Source organism: Macaca thibetana, chromosome 9, assembly GCF_024542745.1.
Source record: "Macaca thibetana thibetana isolate TM-01 chromosome 9, ASM2454274v1, whole genome shotgun sequence".
Classification (NCBI taxonomy): Eukaryota; Metazoa; Chordata; class Mammalia; order Primates; family Cercopithecidae; genus Macaca; species Macaca thibetana.
In genome coordinates this window covers 65,156,468-65,184,329 of record NC_065586.1, presented here as the reverse complement: position 1 = coordinate 65,184,329, position 27,862 = coordinate 65,156,468, and the positions used below count along the sequence as shown (strand labels likewise).

At 42.7% G+C, this 27,862-nt stretch overlaps 1 protein-coding gene across 5 annotated transcripts in view; it reads right to left on the bottom strand.

Moving 5' to 3' along the window:
- Positions 1-27,862, bottom strand: part of DNA2 (DNA replication helicase/nuclease 2) — a 65,620-nt gene that overhangs the window by 22,140 nt on the left and 15,618 nt on the right. For all 5 annotated transcript variants that reach the window (XM_050805203.1, XM_050805202.1, XM_050805204.1 and 2 more), the window contains 5 exons: positions 19,539-19,758; positions 12,098-12,215; positions 10,160-10,322; positions 8,479-8,673; positions 2,733-2,963 (listed from right to left, as the gene is read on the bottom strand). In XM_050805203.1, coding sequence (XP_050661160.1) covers positions 2,733-2,963; positions 8,479-8,673; positions 10,160-10,322; positions 12,098-12,215; positions 19,539-19,758 — 927 coding nt within the window. The remainder of the gene's footprint in view (positions 1-2,732; positions 2,964-8,478; positions 8,674-10,159; positions 10,323-12,097; positions 12,216-19,538; positions 19,759-27,862) is intronic.

Sequence of the window (27,862 nt, the reverse complement as noted above, 5' to 3'; positions counted from 1 at the left end):
AAAAGCCTTCCCTGAGCCTCCTAAAATTGAATTAAATACTTCTCCTCTGTGTTCCTATCAATTTGAACACATATCATATTAGATTGAAAATAAGCTGGGTGTAGCAGCTCACGCCTATAATGCTAGCACTTCAGGAGGCTGAGGTAGAAGGATCATTTGAGCCCATCAGTTCAAGACCAGCCTGGGCAACATAGTGAGACCCCCATCTCTACAAAAAATTTAAAAATTAGCCGAGTATGGTGGCATGCATGTGTGGTCCCAGCTATGCAGGAGGCTGAGGCAGAAGGATTGCTTGATCCCAGGAAGTCCAGGCTGCAGTGAACTGTGACCATGCCACTGTACTCCAGCCTGGGCTGGAGTGAGACCGTGTCTCAAAAAAAAAAAAAAGAAAATACGTATGTCTACACGCAAGACCGTAAATTCCTCAAGGATTTGCAAAGTACTTAATACATGGTAGACACTAAATAAATACTGCAAAGGATACACAAATCTGAGCAGACAACTGGAATATATCATGACATCTAGACAAGGGGTGGTTATGACTCAACTAAGATTACTGATCAGTAGGGAACAAGCCTGGACATTTCCATTACAGTTACTCAGATGTAACTGAGTCCCAATTGCTGACCTCTATCCATTAAGAAATGGTCAGGCATGCCTGTATTAGCTGTAAGAAATGCTGGAAAACACAATCCAGCTGACTGTGAAAGAAGAGGGAATATGGATTATTAATGAATTGGATATTGTTCTCTGCCACAATTTTTTTTTCTTTAAGACAGGGTCTCACTCTGTCACTCGGGCTATGTGCAGTGCAGAGGTGTGATCTCAGCTCACTGCAGCCTCAACCTCTTTTTTTTTTTTTTTTTGAGATTGAGTCTCGCTCTTGTTGCCCAGGCTGGAGTACGGTGGCGTGATCTCGGCTCACCGAAACCTCTGCTTCCCAGGTTCAAGTGATTCTCCTGCCTCAGCCTCCCGAGTAGCTGGGACTACAGGCACATGCTACCACACCCAGCCAGTTGTTTGTATTTTTAGTAGAGACCGGGTTTCACCATGTTAGCCAGGATGGTCTCGATCTCCTGACCTTGTGATCCGCCCACCTCGGCCTTCCAAAGTGCTGGGATTACAGGCATGAGCCACTGCGCCCCGCCTACATATTTTTATTTAAACCAGCCACTTTGTTGTAACTGAAATGGGTATACTTATATCACAACTATAAATGGCAAAAATAAACATTTTTATTTAAAAAAGGAGAGAACAAAATAGTAAGTGCCCAGCATGCAAGGAGAAATAAGCATTATAGCTAACACAGGATGGCATCTATGCTGTCTGCTATACATGCGGTTGTAAGAATTAGATAAGATTACGTCCACATCATCACTATGGAATATAATGTACTAAACAAAACTTTAGCAGTTTGTAGTTCCTCGAAATGTTAAATGCGAAATTAGCACATGACTCATGCCTAGGTAACTACAAAGAAAATGAAAGAAATGAAAATATGTCTACCTAAAACTATGCATGTGAATGTTCATAGCAATATTAATCATTACAGCAAAAAAGTGGAAACAACTCAAATGTCCATCAGCTGGTGAACGGATGAACAAAATGTGGTATATCCATAAAACAGAATATATTCAGCCATAAAAAAAATGAGGGTATCATATATGCTAAAACATGAATAAACTTTCCAACATTAGGTTAAGTGAAAGAAGCAAGACACAAAAGGTCACATATTGTATGGTTCCACTTATATCATATATCCAGAATGGATGAATCCATACAGAAACAAAGCCAATTTAGTGGTTGCCAGAGACTTCAGGGAGGAGAGAGTGGGAAGTGACTGCGTAATAGGAATGAGGTTTCCTTTTAGGGTAATAAAAGTGTCTTAGAAATAGACAGAAATGATGGCGACATAATATTGGAAATACACTAAACGCCACTCAATAATACACATTAAAATGGTTAATGATCAATTTTATGTTACATGAATTTTTTTTTTTTTTTTTTTGAGACGGAGTCTTGCTCTGTCACCCAGGCTGGAGTGCAGTGGCCGGATCTCAGCTCACTGCAAGCTCCACCTCCCGGGTTCACGCCATTCTCCGGCCTCAGCCTCCCGAGTAGCTGGGACTACAGGCGCCCGCCACCTCGCCCGGCTAGTTTTTTTCGTATTTCTTAATAGAGACGGGGTTTCACCGTGTTAGCCAGGATGGTCTCGATCTCCTGACCTCGTGATCCGCCCGTCTCGGCCTCCCAAAGTGCTGGGATTACAGGCTTGAGCCACCGCGCCCGGCCCATGTTACATGAATTTTACCTCAATTTATTTTAAAAAAAAAAGAATGAAATGCTGATACATGTTAAAACATGAAGATGAATTTCAAAAACAGTGTCCTGTATGAAAAAAGTCAGTCACCAAAGACCACATATTGCATGATTCCATTTATATAAAATGTCCAGAATGGGCAAATCTACAGAGACAGAAAGCAGGTTAGTGGTTGCCTTGGGCTGGGGAAATTGGAGGAAAATGAGAAGCGACTACTAAAGGGTATAGGGCTTCTTCCTTGGGGGTTTCTTTTTGGGGTGATGAAAATACTCAAAGTTAATTGTGGTGATGGCTGCACAATGCTGTGAATATAATAAAAACCAGTGAATTGTACATTTTAAATGGATGAACTACACAGATGTGAATTATATATCAATAAAGATATTCTCAAAAAAAAGTAACATTTCATTACCTGTCTAATAAACAAGTTACTGTTGTCGTGTTAATCTCCTTCACATATCCTCTAGACAAAGCAAACAGTGACCTTTCTTCTCCACTTACAATAACTCTGTCACCTGCCAGTAGATTTGTGACTGGTATGGCACCATGTTTACGTTGGAAATTATGTAAATATTGTCCATCACAAATTGTCTTTACATGTTCGGTTCTAATCAGGTGTCCAATGCAACTGCCACTCTTCTCCCTATGAAAAGACCAAAGAGAAAAAACTTCCGTTTATATTACATACATAAGTATTGTGTCTGTATTTTCCAACAACTTATTTGTTCATCTGACTCCCAAAAAGTATTATTGAGGCCGGGTGTGGTGGCTCATGCCTGTAATCCCAACACTTCGGGAGGATGAGGCAGGTGGATTACCTGAGGTCAGAAGTTCAAGACCAGCCTGGCCAACATGGTGAAACCTCATCTCTACTAAAATAAAAAATACAAAAAATTAGCCAGGTGTGGTGGTGCTCACCTGTAATCCCAGCTACTCAGGAGGCTGAAGCAGGAGAATTACTTGAACCTGGGAGGTGGAAGTTGCAGTGAGCCAAGATTGCGCTATTGCTCAACTACCTGGGCAACAAGAGCAAAACTACATCTCAAAAAAAGAAACAAAAAAATTTAAAAAACTAATATTGAGCCTGTCATTTTTACATTTTCCACAACCTACAGTAAAAATGTTAGAAATGTTAAGTAAACATTCTATTAGTTTCTGGGTTTTTTGAGACACCCTCAGACCCCTGCCACGTTCAAGCGATTCTCATGCCTCAGTCTCCTGAGTAGCTGGGATTGCAGGCAGACACCACCATATCAAGCTAATTTTTTATGTTTTTAGTAGAGACAGGTTTTCACCATGTTGGCCAGGCTGCTTTCGAAACCCTGGCCTCAAGTGACCCACAAGACTCAGCCGCCCAAGTTGCTGGGATTACAAGCCTGAGGCACCATGCTCAGCCCTCTATTAGTTTTTCATTAATTGCTCAACAACAGTCTTGCAAGAAAGTGTTAGGGAGCACACCACCTTTGTTGCACCCACAGGCTGGGATCTCCAAACACGGTGTTTTATTGGCACTTTGATCCCTGAAGGGTAGATACCCCGACTTCTTGGGCTGATACATATAATACCATTACAGAAAACAAAACATAATAACCTGCTCCCAAATGTAATATAAAAAAAATTATAACCAGGCACAGTGGCTCATGCCTGTAATCTCAGCACTTTGGGAGGCCGAGGTGGGCAGATCACGTGAGGCTGAGAGTTCAACGCCAGCCTGACCAACATGGAGAAGCCCTATCCCTACTAAAAATACAAAATTAGCCAGGCATGGTGGTGGGCACCTGTAATCCCAGCTATTCAGGAGGCTGAGACAGGAGAATCACTTGAACCCGGGAGGCGGAAGTTGTGGTGAGCTGAGATCATGCCATTGCACTCCAGCCTGGGCAGCAGAACAAGAATTTGTCCCGCACAAAAAATAATAATAATAATAATTCATTCTGGAAAGAAAAAAATGAAACTAAAACAACTAAGTTTTACATTTAAAAAATCTTGAGGCTGGGTGCGGTGGCTCACACCTGTAATGTCAGCACTTTGGGAGGCCGAGGTAGGCAGATCACGTGAGGCTGAGAGTTCAACACCAGCCTGACCAACATGGAGAAGCCCCATCCCTACTAAAAATACAAAATTAGCCAGGCGTGGTGGCACATGCCTGTAATCCCAGCTACTTGGGAGGCTGAGGCAGGAGAATCGCTTGAATCTCAGAGGCAGAGGTTGCCGTGAGCCGAGACTGTGCCACTGCACTCCAGCCTAGGCGACAGAGTGAGATTCCATCTCAAAAAAAAAAAAAAATTTGGCTGGGTGCAGTGGCTCACACTTGTAATCCCAGCACTCTGGGAGGCTGAGGTGGGCAGACTGCTTGAGGCCAGGAGTTCGAGACTACTCTGGTCAACATGGCAAAACCCTGTCTCTACTAAAAATACAAAAATTAGTAAGGCGTAGTGGCACGTGCCTGTAATCACAGCTTCTTGGGAGGCTGAGGCATGAGAATTACTGGAACCCAGGAGGCAGAGGTTGCAGTGAGCCGAGACACTCCAGCCTAGGTGACAGAGCAAGACTTTTTTATTTATTTTTTTTTGTTTTTTTGAGACAGAGTCTCATTCTGTTGACTAGGCTGGATTGCAGTGGCGCAATCTTGGCTCACCGCAAGCTCCGCCTCCCAGGTTCATGGGATTCTCCTGCCTCAGCCTCTGGAGTAGCTGGGACTACAGGCACCCACCACCATGCCCAGTTAATATTTTGTATCTTTAGTAGAGACGGGGTTTCACTGTGTTAGCCAGCATGGTCTCGATCTCCTGACCTCGTGATCCGCCCCCCTCAGTCTCCCAAAGTGCTGGGATTACAGGCGTGAGCCACCGTACCCGGCCCAGAGCAAGACTTTGTCTAAAAAAAAAAAAAAAAGTTTTACATATTACAAAAGGCCTGAGATTAAAAAAATGAAAGCAATTAAATTTTACATAAATGTTACATATGTATAGTATACTCACTACACATACGCAGTCTATCCACAATTACATAAACTTTCTCCACTGCAATGTTTCCTTGTGTTAAAGTCTAATATTAGGGAAATGATGATCCAATTATTTCTAAAGTCACATCATTAATATTCATTCTGCAAAGAAAAAATGAAGCTAAACCAATGAAATTTTACATAAAGAAAAATACTATGCAAAGATAAATTCTAGGCCAGGCATAGTGGCTTATACCTATAGTCTCAACACTTTGGGAGGCCAAGATGGGAGGATCACTTGAGCTCAGGAATTTAAGACTGTACTGGGCAACATAGCAAGACCCTGTTTCTACAATAATGTAAAATAAAATAAAACAAAAAAATTAGCCATGGCACAGTGGCTCGCAGCTGTAATGCAGTGGCCCAGCACTTTGGGTGATCAAGATCACTTGAGGCCAGGAGTTCACGACCAGCCTGGGGCACATAGCAAGACCCCATCTCTAAAAAAAAAAGTTAGCCAAGTTTGGTGGTGCACACCTATGGTCCTAGCTACTCAGGTTGAGACAGGAAGACTGTGAACTTTATCCCAGAAGTTCGAGGCTACAGTGAGCCATGATTGCACCACTATACTCCAGCCAGGGCAGTAGACTGTGACCCTGGGTCTTTAAAAAAAAAAAAAAAAAAATTCTAATTTTACAAGTGACTTATTTTTTTTTAAGTGAATCCCACAAGGACTATGAAATGGACCTTTAGAAAATTTGCATCTGTATCAAAAGTTACTGAAAATATAAACATTTAAAATATGAGTATTTAGGCCAGGCAAGGTGGCTCATGCCTGTAATCCCATCACTTTGGGAGGCCAAGGTGGGTGGATCACTAGGTCAGGACTTCAAAACCAGCCTGGCCAAGATGGTGAAACCCCATCTCTACTAAAACTACAAAAATTAGCCGGGCGCAGTGGCAGGCACCTGTAATCCCAGCTACTTGGAGGCTGAGGCAGGAGAATAGCTTGAATCCAGACAGCAGAGGTTGCAATGAGCTGAGATCGTGCCACTGCACTCCAGCCTGGGTGACAGAGTGAGACTCCATCTCAAAAAAGTTAAAAAAAAATTTTTTAAAAGCGAGTATTTAAAAAATCAAGTTAGGCCGGGCGCGGTGGCTCAAGTCTGTAATCCCAGCACTTTGGGAGGCCGAGACGGGCGGATCACGAGGTCAGGAGATCGAGACCATCCTGGCTAACACGGTGAAACCCCGTCTCTACTAAAAAATACAAAAAAAAAAAAACTAGCCGGGCGAGGTGGCGGGCGCCTGTAGTCCCAGCTACTCAGGAGGCTGAGGCAGGAGAATGGCGTAAACCCAGGAGGCGGAGCTTGCAGTGAGCCGAGATCGCGCCACTGCACTCCAGCCTGGGTGACAGAGCCAGACTCCGTCTCAAAAAAAAAAAAAAAAATCAAGTTAATGCCACACTAATTTGCATTATACCAATATATACACTATATAACAATTCACTTTAAGATATACTCAAGTTTATAATGTTATCACCAATGAAAAAGTATATACTGAAAACTTTTAACAGGATTTTGAATAATTTTTTTTTTTTTTTTTTGAGTCAAGGTCTGGATCTATCACCCATGCTGGAGTGCACTGGTGCAATCTCAGCTCACTGCAACCTTCACCTCTGGCTCAAGCCATCCTCCCACCTCAGCCTAGGACTACAGGCATGCATGCACCACCACACCCAGGTAATTTTTGTATTTTTTGTAGAGACAGGGTTTTTTTTTTTTTTTTTTTTTTTTTTTGAGATGGAGTCTCGCTCTGTCTCCCAGTCTGGAGCGAGGTGGCGTGATCTGGGCTCACTGCAAGCTCCGCCTCCCGGGTTCACACCATTCTCCTGCCTCAGCCTCCAGAGAAGCTGGGACTACAGGTGCCCACCACCATGCCCGGCTATTTTTTTTGTGTTTTTAGTAGAGACGGAGTTTCACCGTGTTCGCCAGGGTGGTCTCGATCTCCTGACCTTGTGATCCGCCCGCCTCGGCCTCCCAAAATGCTGGGATTACAGGCGTGAGCCACCGCGCCCGGCCGAGACAGGGTTTTGCCATGTTGCCCAGGCTGGTCTCAAACTCAAAGCTCAAGCAATCCACCTGCTTCAGCATCCCAAAGTGTTGGGATTACAGGCATGACCCACCACCCCGACAAAAGTAATTTTTTTTTTTTTTTTAAGACAGAGTCTCGCTCTGTCACCCAGGCTGGAGTGCAGTGGTGCAATGTTGGTTCACTGTAACATCCGCCTCTCAGGTTCAAGCAATTCTCCTGCCTCAGCCTCCCAAGTAGCTGGGATTATAGGCGCCTGCCACCACGCCCAGCAAATTTTTTGTTTTTGTTTTTCTGAGACAGTTTTGCTCTTGTTGCCCAGGCTGGAGTGCAATGGCACGATCTTGGTTGACTGCAGCCACCGCCTCCCAGGTTCAAGCGATTCTCCTGCTTCAGCCTCCACAGTAGCTGGGATTACAGGCACTCGCCCCCACGCCCAGCTAATTTTTGTATTTTTAGTAAAGATGGGGTTTCGCCATGTTGGCCAGGCTGGTCTCAAACTCTTGACCTCAGGTGATCCACCCACCTCGGCCTCCCAAAGAAAAGTAATTTTTAAAACAGTATTTCTTGGCTGGGCACGGTGGCTCACGCCTGTAATCCCAGCACTTTGAGAGGCCAACGCGGGTGGATCACGAGGTCAGGAGATCGAGACCATCCTGGCTAACATGGTGAAACCCCATCTCTACTAAAAACGCAAAAAATTAGCCAGGCGTGGCAGCGGGTGCCTGTAATCCCAGCTACTTGGGAGACTGAGGCAGGAGAATAGTGTGAACCTGGAGGCGGAGCTTGCAGTGAGCTGAGATCGCGCCACTGCACTCCAGCCTGGGCAACTGAGCAATACTCTGTCTCAAAAAAAAAAGAAAAAAAAAAAACAACAATATTTCTTGAGGCATATCTAGTCTACTGAAACTTTATTATTAACTAGCAATCATTGTAGCACATAGGATACACAGGAATGGTGCTCTTGTTAGCAACAACTAAGAGCTATCTGCAGTTGTCATGAATAAATGAAATCACTTATCTATAACATGCTACATAACCTGTATTTGTCATAAATTCCAAATACCACCTCACTAACTAATCCAAACTGCTGAAATCTTACTGTAATAAATGGACTACTTACATTTCCGAAGCAGGCATTAGCCAGATATTTTGGTGATTCTTTTTATTATCCTTTGATTGTGACTCCAGGGTTAACATTAGACACCAAAGGCTGAAATATTCTAAGTGTGTTTGCTTCAGATGCTGGGTTTCTTCTTCTATTTTGGGCAGCATCACAATTGGGACTGAACTACCATCCATCTGTTGTTCAACTGCTCTAAATATAAAGTTCCAAGTTAGAGATGCTTATAAACCATTTCCCTGGCTGGGCATGAAGTGAGATAATTCCAAAATAAGAACACATATATGATCATCATAACTCATAACCACAGCCCCTAATTTTCCTTAAAAGTCATTTCAACATTTTATAAGCCATATGGCTTTTTATAAAACAAAATGTGTAAGAAACTCAATACTGCATTATTTTGCCTTCAGTGACTATCCCCCAAACAACTCAGGTTGGGTATACTCTAATCTTCATTCCCATATGCAACAAGTTTTGGCTTTTAATACAACTTCATTTCTCAAAAATCACAATCTGTACACCCAGCTCAGTGACGTAGGTACACATAAAAACATGGAGAATCATTTGGATTTTACTTAATACCAGATTAAAATATTTTCTATAGAAACAAACATGCTATAGGACAGCATACAAAACACTGACAATAAACATAAGATTTCAAAGAAATGTGCCCAGACTTCCTATGGTTCACAGTCCTCTGCCATTAAGAGATCCCTTGAAAAAACACCTTAAAGAGTGTTTATGTAAGGCCGAGCACAGAGGCTCACGCCTGTAATTCTGGCATTTTGGGAGGCCGAAGTGGGCAGATTGACGGAGCTCAGGAGTTCGAGACCAACCTGGGCAACACAGTGAAACTCCGTCTCTATTAAAATACAAAAAATTAGCCAGGAGTGGTGGTGGACACCTGTAGTCCCAGCTACTCGGGAGGCTGAAGCAGGAGAATTGCTTGAACCCAGGAGGAAGAGGCTGCAGTGAGCCAAGATTGCACCACTGCACTTCAGCCCAGGCAACAGAGTGAGACTCTGTCACAAAAAAAAAAAAAAAAAAAAAAAAGTATTTATGTTAACTTCAGCCTAGCACAGTGGCTCAAGCCTAAAATCCCAGCACTTTGGGAGGCCAAGGCAGATCACTTGAAGTCAGGAGTTCAAGACCAGCCTGGCCAACATGGTGAAACCCTATCTCTATTAAAAATACAAAAAATTAGCTGGGCGTAGTGGCTCATGCCTGTAATCCCAGCACTTCAGGAGGCTGAGATGGGTGGATCACCTGAGGTCAGGAGTTCGAGACCAGCCTGACCAACATGATGAAACCTCTTCTCCACTAAAAATACAAAATTAGCCAGGAATGGTAGCGCATGCCTGTAATCCCAGCTACGCAGGAGGCTGAGGCAGGAGAATTGCTTGAACCGGAGAGGCAGAGGTTGCGGTGAGCCGAGATCGCACCATTGCACTGCAGCATGGGCAACAAGAGCAAAACTCCGTCTCAAAAAAAAAAAAAAAGTACTGTTTTTTTTTTTTTCCCCTATTATCTTAATTTTAGAAATAATACACACAAAGGAAAATATAAAGGAAAAATAACGAAAATGATGTTACCAATGCTGGACTGGCCACCAATTTTAAATATATTTAGTTGAGTTCATACTCAACTAGAAATAATGCCTTTGGTAGACAATACTTACCTGCTATAAAGAGCACAGTTGCCCATTTGTGAACAATATTTACAAGTTTTCTCTTCCTCAATTATTTGTGGCAAAGAAGCAAGCTGTGTCTTCTGTCTAGTAGCAGATTTGCTAATACGGTGAAACAATGAGAATGCCATCTGGTTTCTTAGCTTTAATAATTCTATGAAAAAAAGGTTAATGTCTTTTTAAGAATTAAATAAAGTGTATTATGTATTTTTCACTACATATGTAAAACTTTCAGATTTAAAAACATTTCAGGGCCGGGTGCAGTGGATTATACCTGCAATCTCAACACTTTGGGAGGCCGAGGAGGGCGGATCACCAGAGGTCAAGGGTTCGAGACCAGCCTAACTAACATGGTGAAACCCTGTCTCTACTAAAAATACACAATTAGCCGGGACTGGTGGCGAATGACTGTGTTACAGCTAATCAGGAGGCTGAGGCAGGAGAATCACCTGAACCCGGGAGGCAGAGGTTGCGGTGAGCTGAGATCACACCGTTGCACTCCAGCCTGGGTAACAAGAGCAAAACTCGGTCTCAAAAAAATAAATAAATAAATAAAAATAAAAACATTTTAAAAAGGAGAAAACAGTATTCATATTTCCCACTATACTAGAATAACAACATGTTGGTACATTTCCTTTAAGTTTCTGTTCACTTTATAAGTTCTTTAAACTATGTATTTCATAACTAGTAAGCATCGTGAAGTTGGTATTAGCTGAATGCTGAGGATAAATACAGCTATCTAGAATATCTTTCTTTAATATAAAATAGAAAGTTTGAAATAAAGTTTTGCATAATAAAATTTTAAAAGATTAATAATGTTTTCAACTATGGAGTATTTTTTTTTTTTTTTTTTTTTTTTTTTTGGAGACAGAGTCTCACGCTGTTGCCCAGGCTGGAGTGCAGTGGCGCGATCTCGGCTCACTGCAAGCTCCGCCTCCCGGGTTCCCGCCATTCTCCTGCCTCAGCCTCCTGAGTAGCTGGGACTACAGGCGCCCGCCACCGCGCCCGGCTAATTTTTTGTATTTTTTAGTAGAGACGGGGTTTCACTGTGGTTCGATCTCCTGACCTTGTGATCCGCCCGCCTCGGCCTCCCAAAGTGCTGGGATTACAGGCTTGAGCCACCGCGCCCGGCCTAACTATGGAGTATATTATTAAAATTCTTTTTAAAAAATACCACAATCGCCGGGCGCGGTGGCTCACGCCTGTAATCCCAGCACTTTGGGAGGCCGAGGCGGGCGGATCACAAGGTCAGGAGATCGAGACCACGGTGAAACCCCGTCTCTACTAAAAATACAAAAAATTAGCCGGGCGCAGTTGTGGGCGCCTGTAGTCCCAGCTACTCGGGAGGCTGAGGCAGGAGAATGGCGTGAACCCGGGAGGCGGAGCTTGCAGTGAGCCGAGATCGCGCCACTGCACTCCAGCCTGGGCAACAGAGCGAGACTCCGTCTCAAAAAAAAAAAAAAAAAAAATACCACAATTAGCCAGGTACAGTGGCTCATGCCTATAATCCCGGCACTTTCGGAGACCAAGGCGGGCAGATCAAGGTCTGAGGCCAAGAGTTCAAGACCAGCCTGGCCAACATGGCGAAACCCCATCTCTACTAAAAGTATAATTAGCCAGGCATGGTGGCACATGCCTGTAATCCCAGCTATTCAAGAGACTGAGGCAGGAGAATTGCTTCAACCCAGAAGGTGGAGGTTGCAGTGAGAAAAGATTGTGCCACTTCACTCCAGCCTGGGCAACAGAGTGAGACTCTATCTCAAAAAACAAAAACAAAAATACACACATACAAAACAACAACAAAAAACCCACAGCTACAAATTATAACCTAGTAAGTATTGTGAGTAGATTGTCAGGTATAAATATGTATCACCAGAAGCTGAAGTGGGGGATGGGCAAAGAAGTACAACTAAAAGAAAACAGCTCAACCTCTTTTATCTAGATGGTTGGCAGGCACAGGGTACATCTGACCAGTCTTGAGGTAGAGAAGCAAGCCAGCCTCTGGATCAGCTCTTCTCTCTTGGCTTAGGAGAGTATACAGAACAACCTGTGCAAACATTGACATTTGCTCAAACAAAACTATAACTTCTTGTATTTCCCTACATTGTCTTGCAACCAACACATAATTTTAAAGTCAAAAGATCAATAAAGCTATTTCTATTTAAAAAGTAACATGAGCCAAACTGGTAAAGATAACACGACAAATTTGATGTCAAACATTTAATCTAGGCCAGGCATGGTGGCTCAGGCCTGCAATCCCAACACTTCAGGAGGCCAAGGCAGGAGGATCACTTGAGCCCAGGAGTTTGAGACCAGCCTGGGCAATACAGTGAGACCAACTGATGGTCATTATGTTAAGTAAAAAAAGCCAGACAGAGAAAACTTCGTATGTTCTCATTTACTTGTGGGAGCAAAACATTAAAACAATTGAATTCATGGAGACAGATAGTAGAAGGTTGGTTACCAGAGGCTGGGAATGATAGTGAGGGTGGTCAGGGGGAGAAGTGGGGGTGGTTAATGGGTACAAAAAAAAAAAAAAGAGTAATGAATAAGACTTAGTATTTGCTAGCACAACAGAGTGACTGTAGTCAAAAATAATTTAACTGTGCATTTTTAAATCACTAAAGGAGTATAACTGGGTTATTTGTAACACAAATAATAAATGTTTGAGGGGATGGATACCCCATTTACCATTATATGATTATTACGTATTACATGCCTGTATTAAAATATCTCATGTAATCCATGAATGTATACACCTACTAAGTGCCAACAAAAATTTAAAAGCATAAAAACAAAAACATAGTGAAACCCCCATTTCTACAAAAAGAGATGTATGTAGAAAAATTTAAAAATTAGCCAGGTACGGCTGGGCGTGGTGGTTCATAACTAAACTCTCAGCACTTTGGAAGGCCGAGGCGGGCAGATTACTTGAGGTCAGGAGTTCGAGACCAGCCTGGCCAACATAGTGAAACCCTGTCTCTACTAAAAATACAAAAATTAGCCAGGTATGACGGCACATGCTTGTAATCTAGTTACTTGAGAGGCTAAGGCAGGAGAATTGCTTGAACCCGGGGAGGCGGAGATTGTAGTGAGTCGAGATCACACCACTGCACTCCAGCCTGGGGGACAGAAGGAGACTACATCTCAAAAAAAAAAAAAGTTAGCCGGGCATGGTGATGTGCGTCCATAGTCCCAGCTACTCAGGAGGCTGAGGTGGGAGGATTGATTGACCCTGAGAAATAAAGGCTGCAGTGAGCCGAGATCGTGCCACTGCATTCCAGCCTGAGTAACAGAAGGATATTGTCTTAAAAAAAAATAAAAATTTAATTTACACAAAACAAACATAGTTCTGCTTCTCAGTTTTACTTGGACAACCAAGAATCCTATAGAGAATTTTCTTAGAAAGCAAATACTTAGATATCCAATAAATTGAAGAAGGAAATTAATCAAACTATGATTTACATTTTGAAGTTAACAGTCTGTAGACACTATTTTCTCCATTTAAAATAAATGAACCAAAACAAAAATGACTATCATTTACATGATAGCTACTATGACAAGTAATACTAACTCTACAGAGTTTGTTTTTCCAGAGTATGAAATGTCATTAACCACCTTAGGTTTCATGAAATTCTTGGGAGAAACCATCTAAGACAAGTTAAAAATAGTCCTTTTAGCTCATGTAACAGCTTTAGCTGCAAGTCAACATAGCAAGACCACATCTAAAAAAAAAAACTTTCTTAAACCTTTTCTTATTATCAAAATTAAAAAGTCAAATCTTTTAAGCAGGGAACCTTGGTTTTTTCCTTATACCCAACATAATAATGAACTATCATAATTAATTTTTCAATGTCTTGTCTCTTGCATAATAAATATGCAATATAAATTCCAATTTTTTAAGCCTTGTTCTAGCAAATTTCCTCATTTTTTTAATACAAGAATTACTACTTTATTATTAAAATTTTCTTGCACTTCTTGCAAAAATAAAATCTCCAACTGAACAAAATTAAATACAGTAATATTCTTTACCTTGAAGCAATGGCGAATTAGAGCAACAATCTCAATGGAAAAAAGTCTTGGAATCTAGATATCACTTAAGATATTGAAATGCTTTTTTTTTTTTTTTTTTTTTTGAGATGGAGTCTGGCTCTGTCACCCAGGCTGGAGTGCAGTGGCGCGATCTCAGCTCACTACCACCTCTGCCTCCCTGGTTTGAGCAATTCTCAGCCCCCCAAGTAGCTGGGACCACAGGCACATGTCACCACACCCAGCTAATTTTTTTTTTTTTTTTTTTTTTTTTTTTAGTAGAGATGGGGTTTCACCATGTTGGTGAGGTTGGTCTCAAACTCCTGACCTCAAGTGATCTGCCCACCTCGGCCTTCCAAAGTGCTGGGATTACAGGCGTGACCCACTGTGCCAGTCTAAAATGCTTTTATATTTAGCTCCTGTTTAGCATTATAAAGTGATTTCATTTAAACTTGTGATTTTAAAAATCAATTTAAAAATTTCAGTCTCATATACACAAAACACATTCCTTCTGATCTTTGACTTCAAAAACAGCCTTTCTTCTATTGGCATAATTTTCCTTTCTCAAGAGGGTTGTAATTTAGCCAAGTATTTAAGTTTGTAATTTCAGTTATTTCTGTATTATCAAAGTAAAAATTTAAAGTCTTTAAAAAGGGGAAATATTTTTTCTTCCACTTCCAACACCTACACAAAATCTAATAATAGGTGAAACAAAGTTACCCTACTTTTCATTCCCAAATGTAAAGTTCTTGTGAAAACCTTCAGTATTTGGTACACAATTAATAGCAAAAGGCTGGGTGCAGTGGCTTATGCCTGTAATTCCAGAACTTTGGGAGGCCGAGGTGGAAGTATCATGTGAGGTCACGAGTTCGAGACCAGGCTGGGCAACAGGGCAAAACTCAATTTCTACAAAAAATACAAAAATTAGTCAGGCATAAGGCCGGCACGGTGGCACATGCCTGTAATCCCAGCACTTTGGGAGGTTGAGGAAGGCAGATCACGAGGTCAGGAGTTCGAGACCAGCCTGGCCAACATAGTGAAACCCGTCTCTACTAAAAATACAAAAAATTAGCTGGGCATGGTAGCAGGGGACTGTAATCCCAGCTACTCAGGAGGCTGAGGCAGGAGAATCGCTTGAACCGGGGAGGCAGAGGTTGCAATGAGCTGAGATCGCGCCACTGCACTCCAGCCTGGGCAACAGCATGAGACTCAGTCTCAAAAAAAAAAATTAGGCGTAGTGGTGTGCACCTCTAGTCCTAGCTACTTGGGAGGCTGAAGTGGGAAGATGGCTTGAGTCCGGGTGGCAGAGGTTGCAAAGCTAAGATCGAGCCACTGCACTCCAGCCTAGGTGACAGAACCAAATCTTGTCTCAGAAAAAAAAAAAAAAGAAAAAGAAGAGAAAGAAAGACTTCTTTTTTTCTTTTTTTGAGACAAAGTCTCCCTCTGTCACCCAGGCTGCCCGGCTGGAGTGCAGCGCCGCAACCTCAGCTCACTGCAACCTCTGCATCCCAGGTGGTTCAAGCAATTCTCCTGCCTCAGCCTCCCAAATAGCTGGGATTACAGGTACCCGCTGCCACACCTGGCTAATTTTTGTATTTTTAGTACAGACAAGGTTTCTCCATTAGCCAGGCTGGTCTCAAACTCCTGACCTCAGGTGATCCGCCCGCCTCGGCCTCCCAAAGTGTTGGGTTACAGTCATGAGCCAACGCGCCCAGCCTGCAAGAAAGATTTAATACGGTGGCTCACGCCTGTAATCCCAGCACTTTGGGAGGCTGAGGCGGGCGGATCACAAGGTCAGGAGATCGAGACCACGGTGAAACCCCGTTTCTACTAAAAATACAAAAAATTAGCCGGGCGCGGTGGCGGGCGCCTGTAGTCCCAGCTACTCAGGAGGCTGAGGCAGGAGAATGGCGTGAACCCGGGAAGCGGAGCTTGCAGTGAGCCAAGATTGCGCCACTGCACTCCAGCCTGGGCGACAGAGCGAGACTCTGTCTCAAAAAAAAAAAAGAAAGATTTAATAGAGAAAGTCTCTTTAATATCTGATTTATTATCAACTCTTGTTTTATTATTTATTCCCTTAGCAAATATTATATCATAAAAATATAATAATGTTACTATCTTTTAGTTTTATCTTTTCTGATTTAAAAGCTTCTATGGGCCGGGCGCGGTGGCTCACGCCTGTAATCCCAACACTTTGAGAGGCCAAGGCAGGCAGATCACATGAGGTCAGGAGTTCAAGACCAGCCTGACCAGCATGGAGAAACCCCATCTCTACTAAAAACACATGATTAGCCAGGTGTGGTGGCCCATGCCTGTAATCCCAGCTACTCGGGAGGCTGAAGCAAGAGAATCGCTGGAACCCAGGAGGTAGAGGTAGTGGAGAGCCGAGATCGTGCCATTGGACTCCAGCCTGGACAACAAGAGTGCAACTCCATCTCAAAATAAATAAATAAATAAAACAAAATAAAAAAACAAAAGCTTCTACAGGCCAGGCTTGGTGGCTCACGCCTGTAATCCTAGCACTTTGGGAGGCCGAGGCAGATGGATTGCCTGAGCTCAGGAGTTTGATACCAGCCTGAGCAATATGGTGAAACCCCATCTCTACTAAAATACAAAAAAATTAGCTGGGCATGGCGGCCTATGCCTGTAGTACCAGCTACTTGGGAGGCTGATGCAGGAGAATCACCTGAACCTAGGAGGTGGAGGTTGCAGTGAGCCGAGATCCGTCACTGCACTCCAGCCTGGGAGACAAAGCAAGACTCCATCTCAAAAATAAAAAATAGGCCGGGCGCGGTGGCTCAAGCCTGTAATCCCAGCACTTTGGGAGGCCGAGACGGGCGGATCACGAGGTCAGGAGATCGAGATCATCCTGGCTAACACGGTGAAACCCCGTCTCTATTAAGAAATACAAAAAACTAGCCGGGCGAGGTGGCGGGCGCCTGTAGTCCCAGCTACTCGGGAGGCTGAGGCCGGAGAATGGCGTGAACCTGGGAGGCGGAGCTTGCAGTGAGCTGAGATCCGGCCACTGCACTCCAGCCTGGGCGACAGAGCGAGACTCCGTCTCAAAAAATAAAAAATAAAAAAAAAATAAAAATAAAAAAAATAAAAAATAAAAAAGTTTCTATGAAGACATACTACAGATAGACAAAGCAGAGATCGGCAGAGGGGATAACGATAATCAGAAAATAAAACACAACTTAGTGTTAACTGATTTGTTAAATCACTATAATTAATGTAAATTAAAAATAATTTTGAAGGACAACAGAAAATTGTTTATCAAGGAGAAATATAATTTTTTTTTCTTTTTGAGACGGAGTCTTGCTCTGTCACCCAGGCAGGAGTGCAGTGGCACAATCTCGGCTCACTGCAAGCTCCGCCTCCCGGGTTCACGCCATTCTCCTGCCTCAGCCTCCCGAGTAGCTGGGACTACAGGCGCCTGCCACCACACTCGGCTAATTTTTTTGGATTTTTAGTAGAGACGGGGTTTCACTGTGTTAGCCAAGATGGTCTCGATCTCTTGACCTCATGATCCACTCGGCCTCCCAAAGTGCTGGGAATCACAGGCGTGAGCCACTGCACCCGGCCAATTTTTGTTTTGTTTTGTTTTGTTTTTATGAGACAGAGTCTCACTCTGTCGCCCGGGCTAGAGTGCAGTGGCACGATCTCAGCTCACTGTAACCTCCACCTCCCGGGTTCAAGCGATTCTCCTGCCTCCATCTCCCAAGGAGCTGGGACTACAGGCGTGTGCCACTACCCCAGCTAATTTTTGTATTTTTAGTAGAGAAGAGGTTTCACCATATTGGTTGGCCAGGATGGTCTCGACCTCTTGACCTTGTGATCCTCCCGCCTCGGCCTCCCAAAGTGCTGGGATTACAGGCGTGAGCCACCGTAATTTTTTAAATAATTTTTTTTTTTTTTGAGACGGATTCTCACTCTGTCGCCTACGCTGGAATGCAGAGGTATGATCTCGGCTCACTGCAACCCCCGCCTCCTGCGTTCAAGTGATCCTCCTACCTCAGCCTACAGAGTAGCTGGGACTACAAGCATGAGTCACCATGCCTGGCTAATTTTTGTATTTTATAATAGAGAAGGGGTTTCACCACGGAGGCCAGGCTGGTCTCCAACTCTTGACCTAGTGATCCACCCGCCTTGGCCTCCCAAAGTGCTGGGATTACAGGCGTGAGCCACCGCACCCGGCTAAATAACTTTTTTTTAAAGATGGACTCTCACTCTGTCACCCAGGCTGGAGTGAAGTGGTGCAACCTCGGCTCACTGCAACCTCTGCCTCCTGGATTTAAGTGATTCTCCTGCCTCAGCCTTGGGGATTACAGGCACACACCACCACGCCCAGCTAGTTTCTGTATTTTCAGTAGAGAGAGGGTTTCACCATGTTGGCCACACTGGTCTTAAACTCCTGACCTCAAGTGATGTGCCCGCCTCAGCCTCCCAAAGTGCTGGGATTACAGAGGTGAGCCACCACGCCTGGCCTAAAATAATTTTTAAAACTTGAATTTAACATAATGGTAAGACAGATCTCTGTATTTCATCTCAGATAAAAATCAATATAAAATCACATAAAGGTTGGAAATAAAAGAATAAATTTACATCAATTTTTCTTTCTTTTTTTTTTTTTTTTTTTTGAGACAGAGTTTCACTCCTGTTGCCCAGGCTAGAGTGCAATGGCACGATCTCAGCTCACCGCAACCTCCGCCTCCCGAGTTCAAATGATTCTCCTGCCCCAGCCTCCCAAGTAGCTGGGATTACAGGCATGCGCCACCACGTCCGGCTAATTTTGTATCTTTTTTTTTCTTTTGAGTCAGGGTCTTGTTCTTTTGCCCAGGCAGAAGTGCTTTGGGGCAATCACGGCTCACTACAGCCTCAACCTTCTGGGATCAAGCTATCCTCTGGCCTCAGACTCCCGAGTAGCTAGGACTACAGGTGTGCACCACCATGCCTGGCTAATTTTTTTGTTTTTGATTTTTTTGTAGAGACGGGGTGTTGCTATGTTGTCCAAGCTGGTATTGAACTCCTGGGCTCAGCTGATCCTCCCAACACCACACCAAGCCAATAATTATTTTTCTTAGGAGCATCTGCTTAGATTCGTTTGGCAGCCTGAATCTGGCAACATTGGCTTACAAATTCAGCTGTTACATTACTTGGCTGATAAACATTTCTACTGTAGCATGTATATATTTATAAAACAAGTTGAGTACCCTAAATGTATGTAAATGGAAAAGTACATGAAACTGAAATAAAAATGACCTGAATTGAACCAAAATATACAAAGCAGACTGCATCTTTAAAAGTATAAAACAGACAATGTTCTTATTAACATTTATACCTGACTACGGTGTTCAATAGAATTTGATTCTTTGCCAGTTTTAAGTTCCAGCGGCATTATCTTGTATTTTGTTTTACACCCTCGATGTATTTTCACACCAACTGTAACATCTATTTTGCCTTTCAATCCAAATCTAGGGGACCAAATGCTTTCTTCAATATCCATTGATTTCACGACTTCAATGTTACATGTTGAATTATCCTTACTACTATCACTTGGCCTGAAAAAAAAAAAAAGCACAAAAACACTTAATTAGAACACTTAGCTCATTTCACATCTGCTGGCTCTGACTGTCTATTACACACAGAGAATGTGGGGAGGGAAAGAGTCTACCTACTTTTACAGCAGTGATTTGCAAACTGTGATCCCTTGACCAGTAGCATCAGCATCACCTGAGAACTTGCTATAAAAGTATATCCTCAAAGACCCACTCCAAACCTACTCAAACACAAACTCTAGGGGTGAGGCCTAGCAGTCTGTTTAACCAACCCTCCACAATTCTGATGCATGCTCAAGTTTAAGAACCACTGTCCTACAGGTTCTGCTCATGGAATTTAGTCTTTCTCAGTATTTATCATCTGTTCCTTTCAGTCATTCCTACTATAATCTTCTTAACTCAGGCCCTTATTTTCTCAGGCCTAGATTACAACCGTCTTGCTACTTTAATTGCTACAGCCACAATTCCAATCTAAGTATTCTGATATACAATTATTATGCAAATTAGTATATATAATGGCTTGCATGAGGTTGCACCCTAAAAAATGAGAGATGTATTCCTTCACATAACACTAGATTACACTGATTAAGAATGAGTTGTCTGCTGGGCCTGGTGGCTCATGCCGAGGCAGGCAGATCACTTGAGTTCAGGAGTTCAAGATCAGCCTGGCCAACATGGCGAAACCCTATCACTATTAAAAAAAATACAAGAATTAGCCAGGCAGAGTGGCACATGCCTGTAATCCCAGCTACTCGGGAGGCTAAGGCAGAAGAATCGCTTGAACCCAGGAGGCAGAGGCTGCAGTGAACCAAAATCGTGCCACTGCACTCCAGCACTCCAGCCTGAGTGACAGAGCAAGACTCAGTAGCAAAAAAAAAAAAAAAAAAAAAAAAAAAAAATTGGCTATCTCCATCATCTATGAAGTCTGGGGCTCATTCACCCAACACTTCATCCACACACCCCCAGATGACAATCTTCAAAGGAGCTCATGGTCACTTCCAAGTGTCCCATTTTCTTTACTTAATAACTAAACGAAACCATGTCTGCCACTATCAATATTTAAAGTAAGTACTCAATTTTTTTTATTATAAAAAGGTTCTGACTTTAATCTCTTAATTGGCAAATAAACCATGAGCACAGGAAGGAGAAAAAAAGGGAATATATAAATGTTGAAGGAATGAGAAGAGGTGGAAATAACTTACAAATCTCCTCTCTTATCTAAGATTTACTCATTTTCAGAGCAGTTACACTTATTCTGCAGAAGAGATTAGAAGAAAAGAAAGATAAGTGTTACCTCTTATTAATACTATCTACTGGGAAAATATTTTACACTTTTAGATTCAAAGCCAGCCACATAAAATACTAAATCTAGTGGAAATCTTACATGAAAAAGATGACTTTTCTAGTAATAAAACATTTCCTATCATATCAAAATGAAGATTTTTAAAAATAGAATAATTCTAATTGTTAGAATAGATAATTTAGTTGATTTTTGTTTAGTTCATATTATTATGGTCAACCCCATTTCTTTTTTTGGACAGCTGTTTCTTCCTTTTTTTGTTTAATAGAGACAGGCTTTTGCCATGTTGTCCTGGCTGGTCTCAAATTCCTGACCTCAAATGATCCACCTGCTTTGGCCTCCTAGAGTGCTGGATTACAAGCATGAGCCACCACACTTGGCCATGGACAGCAATTTTTTAACAAATGAGAATATTTTCCAAGAAAAAAAAATGCTGTCTTAAATAATTTTTCTTTCTTTTTTTTTATTATACTTTAAGTTCTAGGGTACATGTGTACAACATGCAGGTTTGTTACATATATATACATGTGCCAGTTGGTGTGCTGTAGCCATTATACATTAGGTATATCTCCTAATGCTATCCCTCTATCCCTCCCCCTTACCTCCTCCCCATACAATTTTTCATAAAAAAAAAACTATTTCAAGATGCTTCATATATAATCTCATGGAAGATATGCATCCTTCCAGAATCGTTGAACACAATAGTGAAATTCAGAGAAGTCATAATTTATCTAAAATTTCTTTTTTTTTTTTCTGTCTTAGTGAGACAGGGTCTCTCTCTGTCGCCCAAGCATGAACAGTGGCATGAACACGGCTCACTGTAGCCTTGACCCCTGGGCTCAAGCAATCCTTCTCTTTCAGCCTCCCAAGTAGCTGGGATGAGGTGTGCACCACCACACCCTGTTAATTATTTTCAAATTTGTAGAGACAGAGTCTACAAAAGGTGGGGCAACATGGTGAACTCAACCAATCCTCTTGTCTTGGTCTCCCAAAGTGCTGGAATTACAAGCATGATCCACCGCACTTGGTCTGAAATTTCTTAAATATTTATCTTCTCTCACTGTTATTTGTTCATGGTGTATATTCAGATATGCTTTTATAAATAAGGCAAAACTTATTATTTATGAAATGTCACATCTATACCTAATAGAATACAGGGAAAAAAAACTTTTAAAGTTGTTACTAAAATCCAATGCCCTGGAAAAAGAAGCAATGTGGCTTTACTATTATTATTATTTTGAGACAGAGTCTCACTCTGTCACCCAGGCTGGAATGCAGCAGCACGAACACAGTTTACTGCAGCTTTGACCTCCTGGGCTCAAAAGATCCTCCCGCCTCACCCTTTCAAGTAGTTGAAACTACAGGCATCAGTTGTTAGGCCCAGCCAATTTTTTTTTTTTTTTTTTTTTTTTGTAGAGCTATGTTCTCACCATGTTTCCCAGGCTGATCTTGAACTCCTGGTCTCAAGCAATCCTCCTGCTTTGGCCTCCCATAGTGCTGGGATTACAGTTATGAGCAACCATGCGCGGCCACTATATGTTTATTACCACAGTTTTTTTTTTTTTTTTTTTGAGATGGAGTCTCACTCTGTCGCAGAGGCTGGAGTATAGTAGTGCAATTTCGGCTCACTGCAACCTCCACCTCCCCGGTTCAAGCAACTCTCCTGTCTCAGGCTCCCAAGTAGCTGGGATTACAGGCGTGCACCACCACGCCTTGCTAATTTTTGTATTTTTTAGTAGGGATAAGGTTTCACCATGTTGGCCAGGGTGGTCTCTAATTCCTGACCTCAAGTGATCTATCCATCTCAGCCTCCCAAAGTGCTGGGATTACAGGCGTAAGCCGCCACACCCAGCCACCACAATTTTTTTAAATGGTAACAAAAATTAATTTCTAAGTACTACTTTAGCTATAGTCTACAAAATTTGGTATGTAACCACCTATTCTAAATGTGTTAATTTCCTTTATGACTGACCTTTTAAAACATTTATCAACATTTCCTTAGTTTACAAACCATGAGAATTTTAGATATCCTTTTGTTATCTAACTTTGTTTTTTTTTTTTTGTTTTTTTGTTTTTGTTTTTTTGTTTTTTTTTTTTTTGAGACGGAGTCTCGCTCTGTCACCCAGGCTGGAGTGCAGTGGCCGCATCTCAGCTCACTGCAAGCTCCGCCTCCCGGGTCTACGCCATTCTCCTGCCTCAGCCTCCCGAGTAGCTGGGACTACAGGCGCCCGCCACCTCACCTGGCTAGTTTTTTGTATTTTTTAGTAGAGACGGGGTTTCACCGTATTAGCCAGGCTGGTCTCGATCTCCTGACCTTGTGATCCGCCCATCTCGGCCTCCCAAAGTGCTGGGATTACAGGCTTGGGCCACCGCGCCCGGCCTGTTATCTAACTTTGAATCAAAGTTATTCTAACTTTGTTACAGTACAGTTGCAGAATATCGTCTCTAAGATACTACTGATCCTTTAAAATTTATTGGTGTTTCCCTTATGGCATAATGCATCATCTATTTCAATAAAAGTTCTGTGTGACTTGAAAAATTATATATACAGTCATCCATTGTATAACAATGATTTTATCAACATAGGATGGTGGTCCCATAAGATTATAATGTAGCTAAAAAATTCCATTGCCTAGTGACATCTAGCTATGGTGGTAATGCAACACACTATCTTTTCTATATTTAGATATGTTTAGATACACAAATACTAACCGTTATTACAACTGCCTACAGTATTCAGTACAGTAACATGTTGTACAAGTGTGTAGCCTAGAAGCAACTGGCTATACCATATGGCCTAGGTGTGTAGTAGGCTCCACCATCTAGGTTTGCACAAGTACACTCTGACATTCACACAATGATGACATTGCCTAACACCACATTTCTCAAAACATATCCCCATCATTAAGCCAGCATGAGTGCATTGTATATAAAATGTATATAATTTTGTATTTTGACCAAAAAATGTAGGATTTTATTTCAAAGATTCTTTGCAAGTCAAAGATGAGTCTGAATTCCACCCTCTTTCCCTAGCATCTATGATGCCCTTCTTCCAGGCTGCAAATCCCTTGCTGACCTATCCTAAGCCTCCTTCAACAGATACTATTCTGTCCTTCTGTCCCTTATATGCTGTTACCTCCAAGGGTTCCATGCTGCTTTTGTCACCTACATTTTCTCCACCAGCAAACCCCTTCACTTTTATTATTTTCATCTACCACCAATACACTGAGTTCCTGAGGGCTTTGGTTATCCCTACAACAACAGTACCTGGTATAATCCTTGGCACATATATAGCATTGAATAAATGTTTGCAGAATTTATTAACCCAGAATTCTGAGAATCATGCTTATCATTGTAAAAACAATGGGTTAATTTTAACCAAAAAGAAAAAAACACATTTGGGTTAAGACTCCACCAAAGGAAAACAAACAAACAAACAAGCAAGCAAACATGCAGACAGGATGCTAAAACAATTAACAAAAAGTAAAAGAAAAGCTCATGTCCAAAAAAACTACAAAAATAGACATCTACCGTAATTTAAAATGTCAAGCAGCTGGGTGCAGTGGCTCACACCTGTAATCCCAGCACTTTGGGAGGCTGAGGTGGGTGGATTGCCTAAGGACAGGAGTTCGAGACCAGCCTGGCCAGCATGGTGAAACCTCGTCTCTACTAAAAATGCCAAAATTAGCCGGGCATGGTGGCAGGCGTCTGTAATCCCAGCTACTCAGGAAGCTGAGGCAAGAGAATCGCTTGAACCTGGGAGGCAGAGGATGCAGTGAGCCAAGACTGCGCCACTGCTCTCCAGACTAGGCGACAACGTGAGGCTCCATCTCAAAAAAAAAAAAATTTCAAGCAAATGTAAATGACAAAAAGAAATAAAGGAGGAAGGAAGGGGAAAAAAGGGAGGGAGGAGAAAGGAGGGTAAATGAGGATAAATAATTAGGAGCAGTTGAAGATAAAATTAACATTTTTTTTTTTTTTGAAATGGGATCTTGCTCTGTCACCCAGGCTAGAGTGCAGTGGCGCGATCTCGGCTCACTGCAACCTCTGCCTCCCGGGTTCCAGCGATTCTCCTGCCTTGGCCTCACGAATATCTGGGATTACAGGTGCCCGCCACCATGCCCAGCTAATTTTTATATTTTTAGTAGAGATGGGGTTTCGCCATCTTGACCAGGCTGGTCTCGAACTCCTGACCTCATGATCTGCCCGCCTCGGCCACCCAAAGTGCTGGGATTACAGGCATGAGCCACTGCGCCCGGCCAATAAAATCAACTTTCTTAGTGTCACAGAACATTGATAGAGACCAGAATGACAGAAATATTATAAAGCAAAGCAAGGAACTAGGTGAAGGATGACTACTTGATAAACATAGTTTATCATAGTGAAGCCCAATATCCATCCCCTATGTCAATCTGTTCCAAAGAAATAACAAAGAATGAAAAGAATGAAACATGCGTACATACATACATATATATTATATATATATATATATATTTTTTTTTTTTTTTTTGAGACAGAGTTTCATGCTTGTTGCCCGGGCTAGAGTGCAATGGCGTGATCTCCTCGGCTTACTGCAACCTCCACCTCCCGGGTCCCGGTTCAAGCAGTTCTCCTGCCTCAGCCTCCTGAGTAGCTGGGATTACAGGCACATGCCACCACACCCAATTTTTGTATTTTTAGTAGAGACGGGGTTTCACCATGTTGGCCAGGCTGGTCTCGAACTCCTGACCTTGTGATCCGCCTGCCTCAGCCTCCCAAAGTGCTGGGATTACAGGCGTGAGCCACCGCACCCGGCTGTAAATTTATTTTTAAAACACAAGAAAAGCTAAACAATCTACTCACTCTAGCTTTTTTCTAAGTGTAGGAAGCTGGTGAAAAATTTACGACCACTACAGAAATAAAAAATATGAAAAACAAACTCAGTCAGGCACAGTGGCTCATGCCTGTAATCCCAACATTTTGGGAGGCCAAGAAAGGCGGATCACTTGAGGTCAGAAGTTCGAGACCAGCCTGGCCAACATGGTGAAACCTCGTCTCTACTAAAAATACAAAAATTAGCCAGGCGTGGTGGCTCATGTCTATAGTCCCAGCTACTCAGGAGGCTGTGTCACAAGAATCATTTGAACCCGAGAAGCAGAGGTTGGAGTGAGCCAAGATTGTGCCACTGTACTGCAGCCTGAGTGATAGAGTGAGACTCCATCTCAAAAACAAAACAAAACAAAACAAAAAAAACAAACTCAACTCTAACATCAAGACAAGCCTTTTTCTAAACTACTAAATATTTTAAAAATACATATGAAAATCCCATTAGAGGGCCAGGCAAGGTGGCTCATGCCTGTAACCCTAGCACTTTGGGAGGCCAAGGCAGGAGGATCATTTGAGTCCAGGAGTTCAAGACTAGCCATCCCGGGTGACATGGCGAAACACCATCTCTACAAAAAATACGAAAATTACCAGGCAGTGTAGTGTGCACCTGCAGTCTTGGCTACTCAGAAGACTGAGGTGGAAGGACTGTTTGAACTCAGGAGGAAGCAGAGGTTGCAGTGAGCCTAAATCGCACCACTGCACTCCAGTCTAGGCAACAGAGTGAGACCTTGTCTCAAAAAAAAAAAAGGAGAGAAAAAAAAAAAAAAGTAAATGAGATCAAAGCAGAAACTAGCACACACAACTTACGGAGCTTGCTGTAGTTATACGGCCAAATTATGGCCAAACTGGGATTCACATCCAGGCTCATTATATCCTTCGAACCACAGGGAATAGGTCCAAAGAACTAACTACTCCAAATCTTTCTGACTCACAAATCTTAAAGCTTTTCTTTTGTTTCTGAGACAGAGTCTCGCTTTGTTGCCCAGGCTAGAGTGCAGTGGCATGATCTCAGCTCACTGCAACCTCTGTCTCCTGGTTCAAGCGATCCTCCTGCCTCAGCCTCCCGAGTAGCTGGGATTACAGGCACCCACCACCATGCCTGTCTAATTTTCATATTTTTAGTAGAGATGGTGTTCCACCATGTTGGCCAGGCTGGTCTCAAACTCCTGAGCTCAGCTGACACAGCGCCTTGACCTCCAAAAGTGCAGGGATTACAGGCATGAGCCACCATGCCTGGATACCCTTAAAGCAAACTTTTTAGATCACAAAATGTTACAAAATATTGAAAATATTGAGACAACATTGAGAATATTAGTATACATGGAAGTTGTGCCCATTTAAAGAAAAATAAAATGCTGCCTGTTTTAAAAAAAAAAAAAAAAGGAAATCAGATAAAAACCCTCCAATGGGCCGGGCGCGGTGGCTCAAGCCTGTAATCCCAGCACTTTGGGAGGCCGAGACGGGCGGATCACGAGGTCAGGAGTTCGAGACCATCCTGGCTAACACGGTGAAACCCCGTCTCTACTAAAAAATACAAAAAACTAGCCAGGCGAGGTGGCGGGCGCCTATAGTCCTGGCTACTCGGGAGGCTGAGGCAGGAGAATGGCGTAAAAACCCGGGAGGCAGAGCTTGCAGTGAGCTGAGATCCGGCCACTGCACTCCAGCCTGGGTGACACAGCGAGACTCCGTCTCAAAAAAAAAAAAAAAAAAAAAAAAAAAACCCTCCAATGGCTTCCATTCTAATCAGAGCAGCATCCAAGTCCTGACCAGGATGATGAGGCTCCAGGGCAACTACTGCTGCTCTTCTCCTACTGCACTTTGCTCTAGCCATCACACTGACTCGCTGAAATACTGCACACACAGCTAGTATGTGTCAGCCACAGGGCTTTTGCCCTGTTTCCTCTACCTGGAACATTCCTCCGACAGACAGCTGTATGTCTC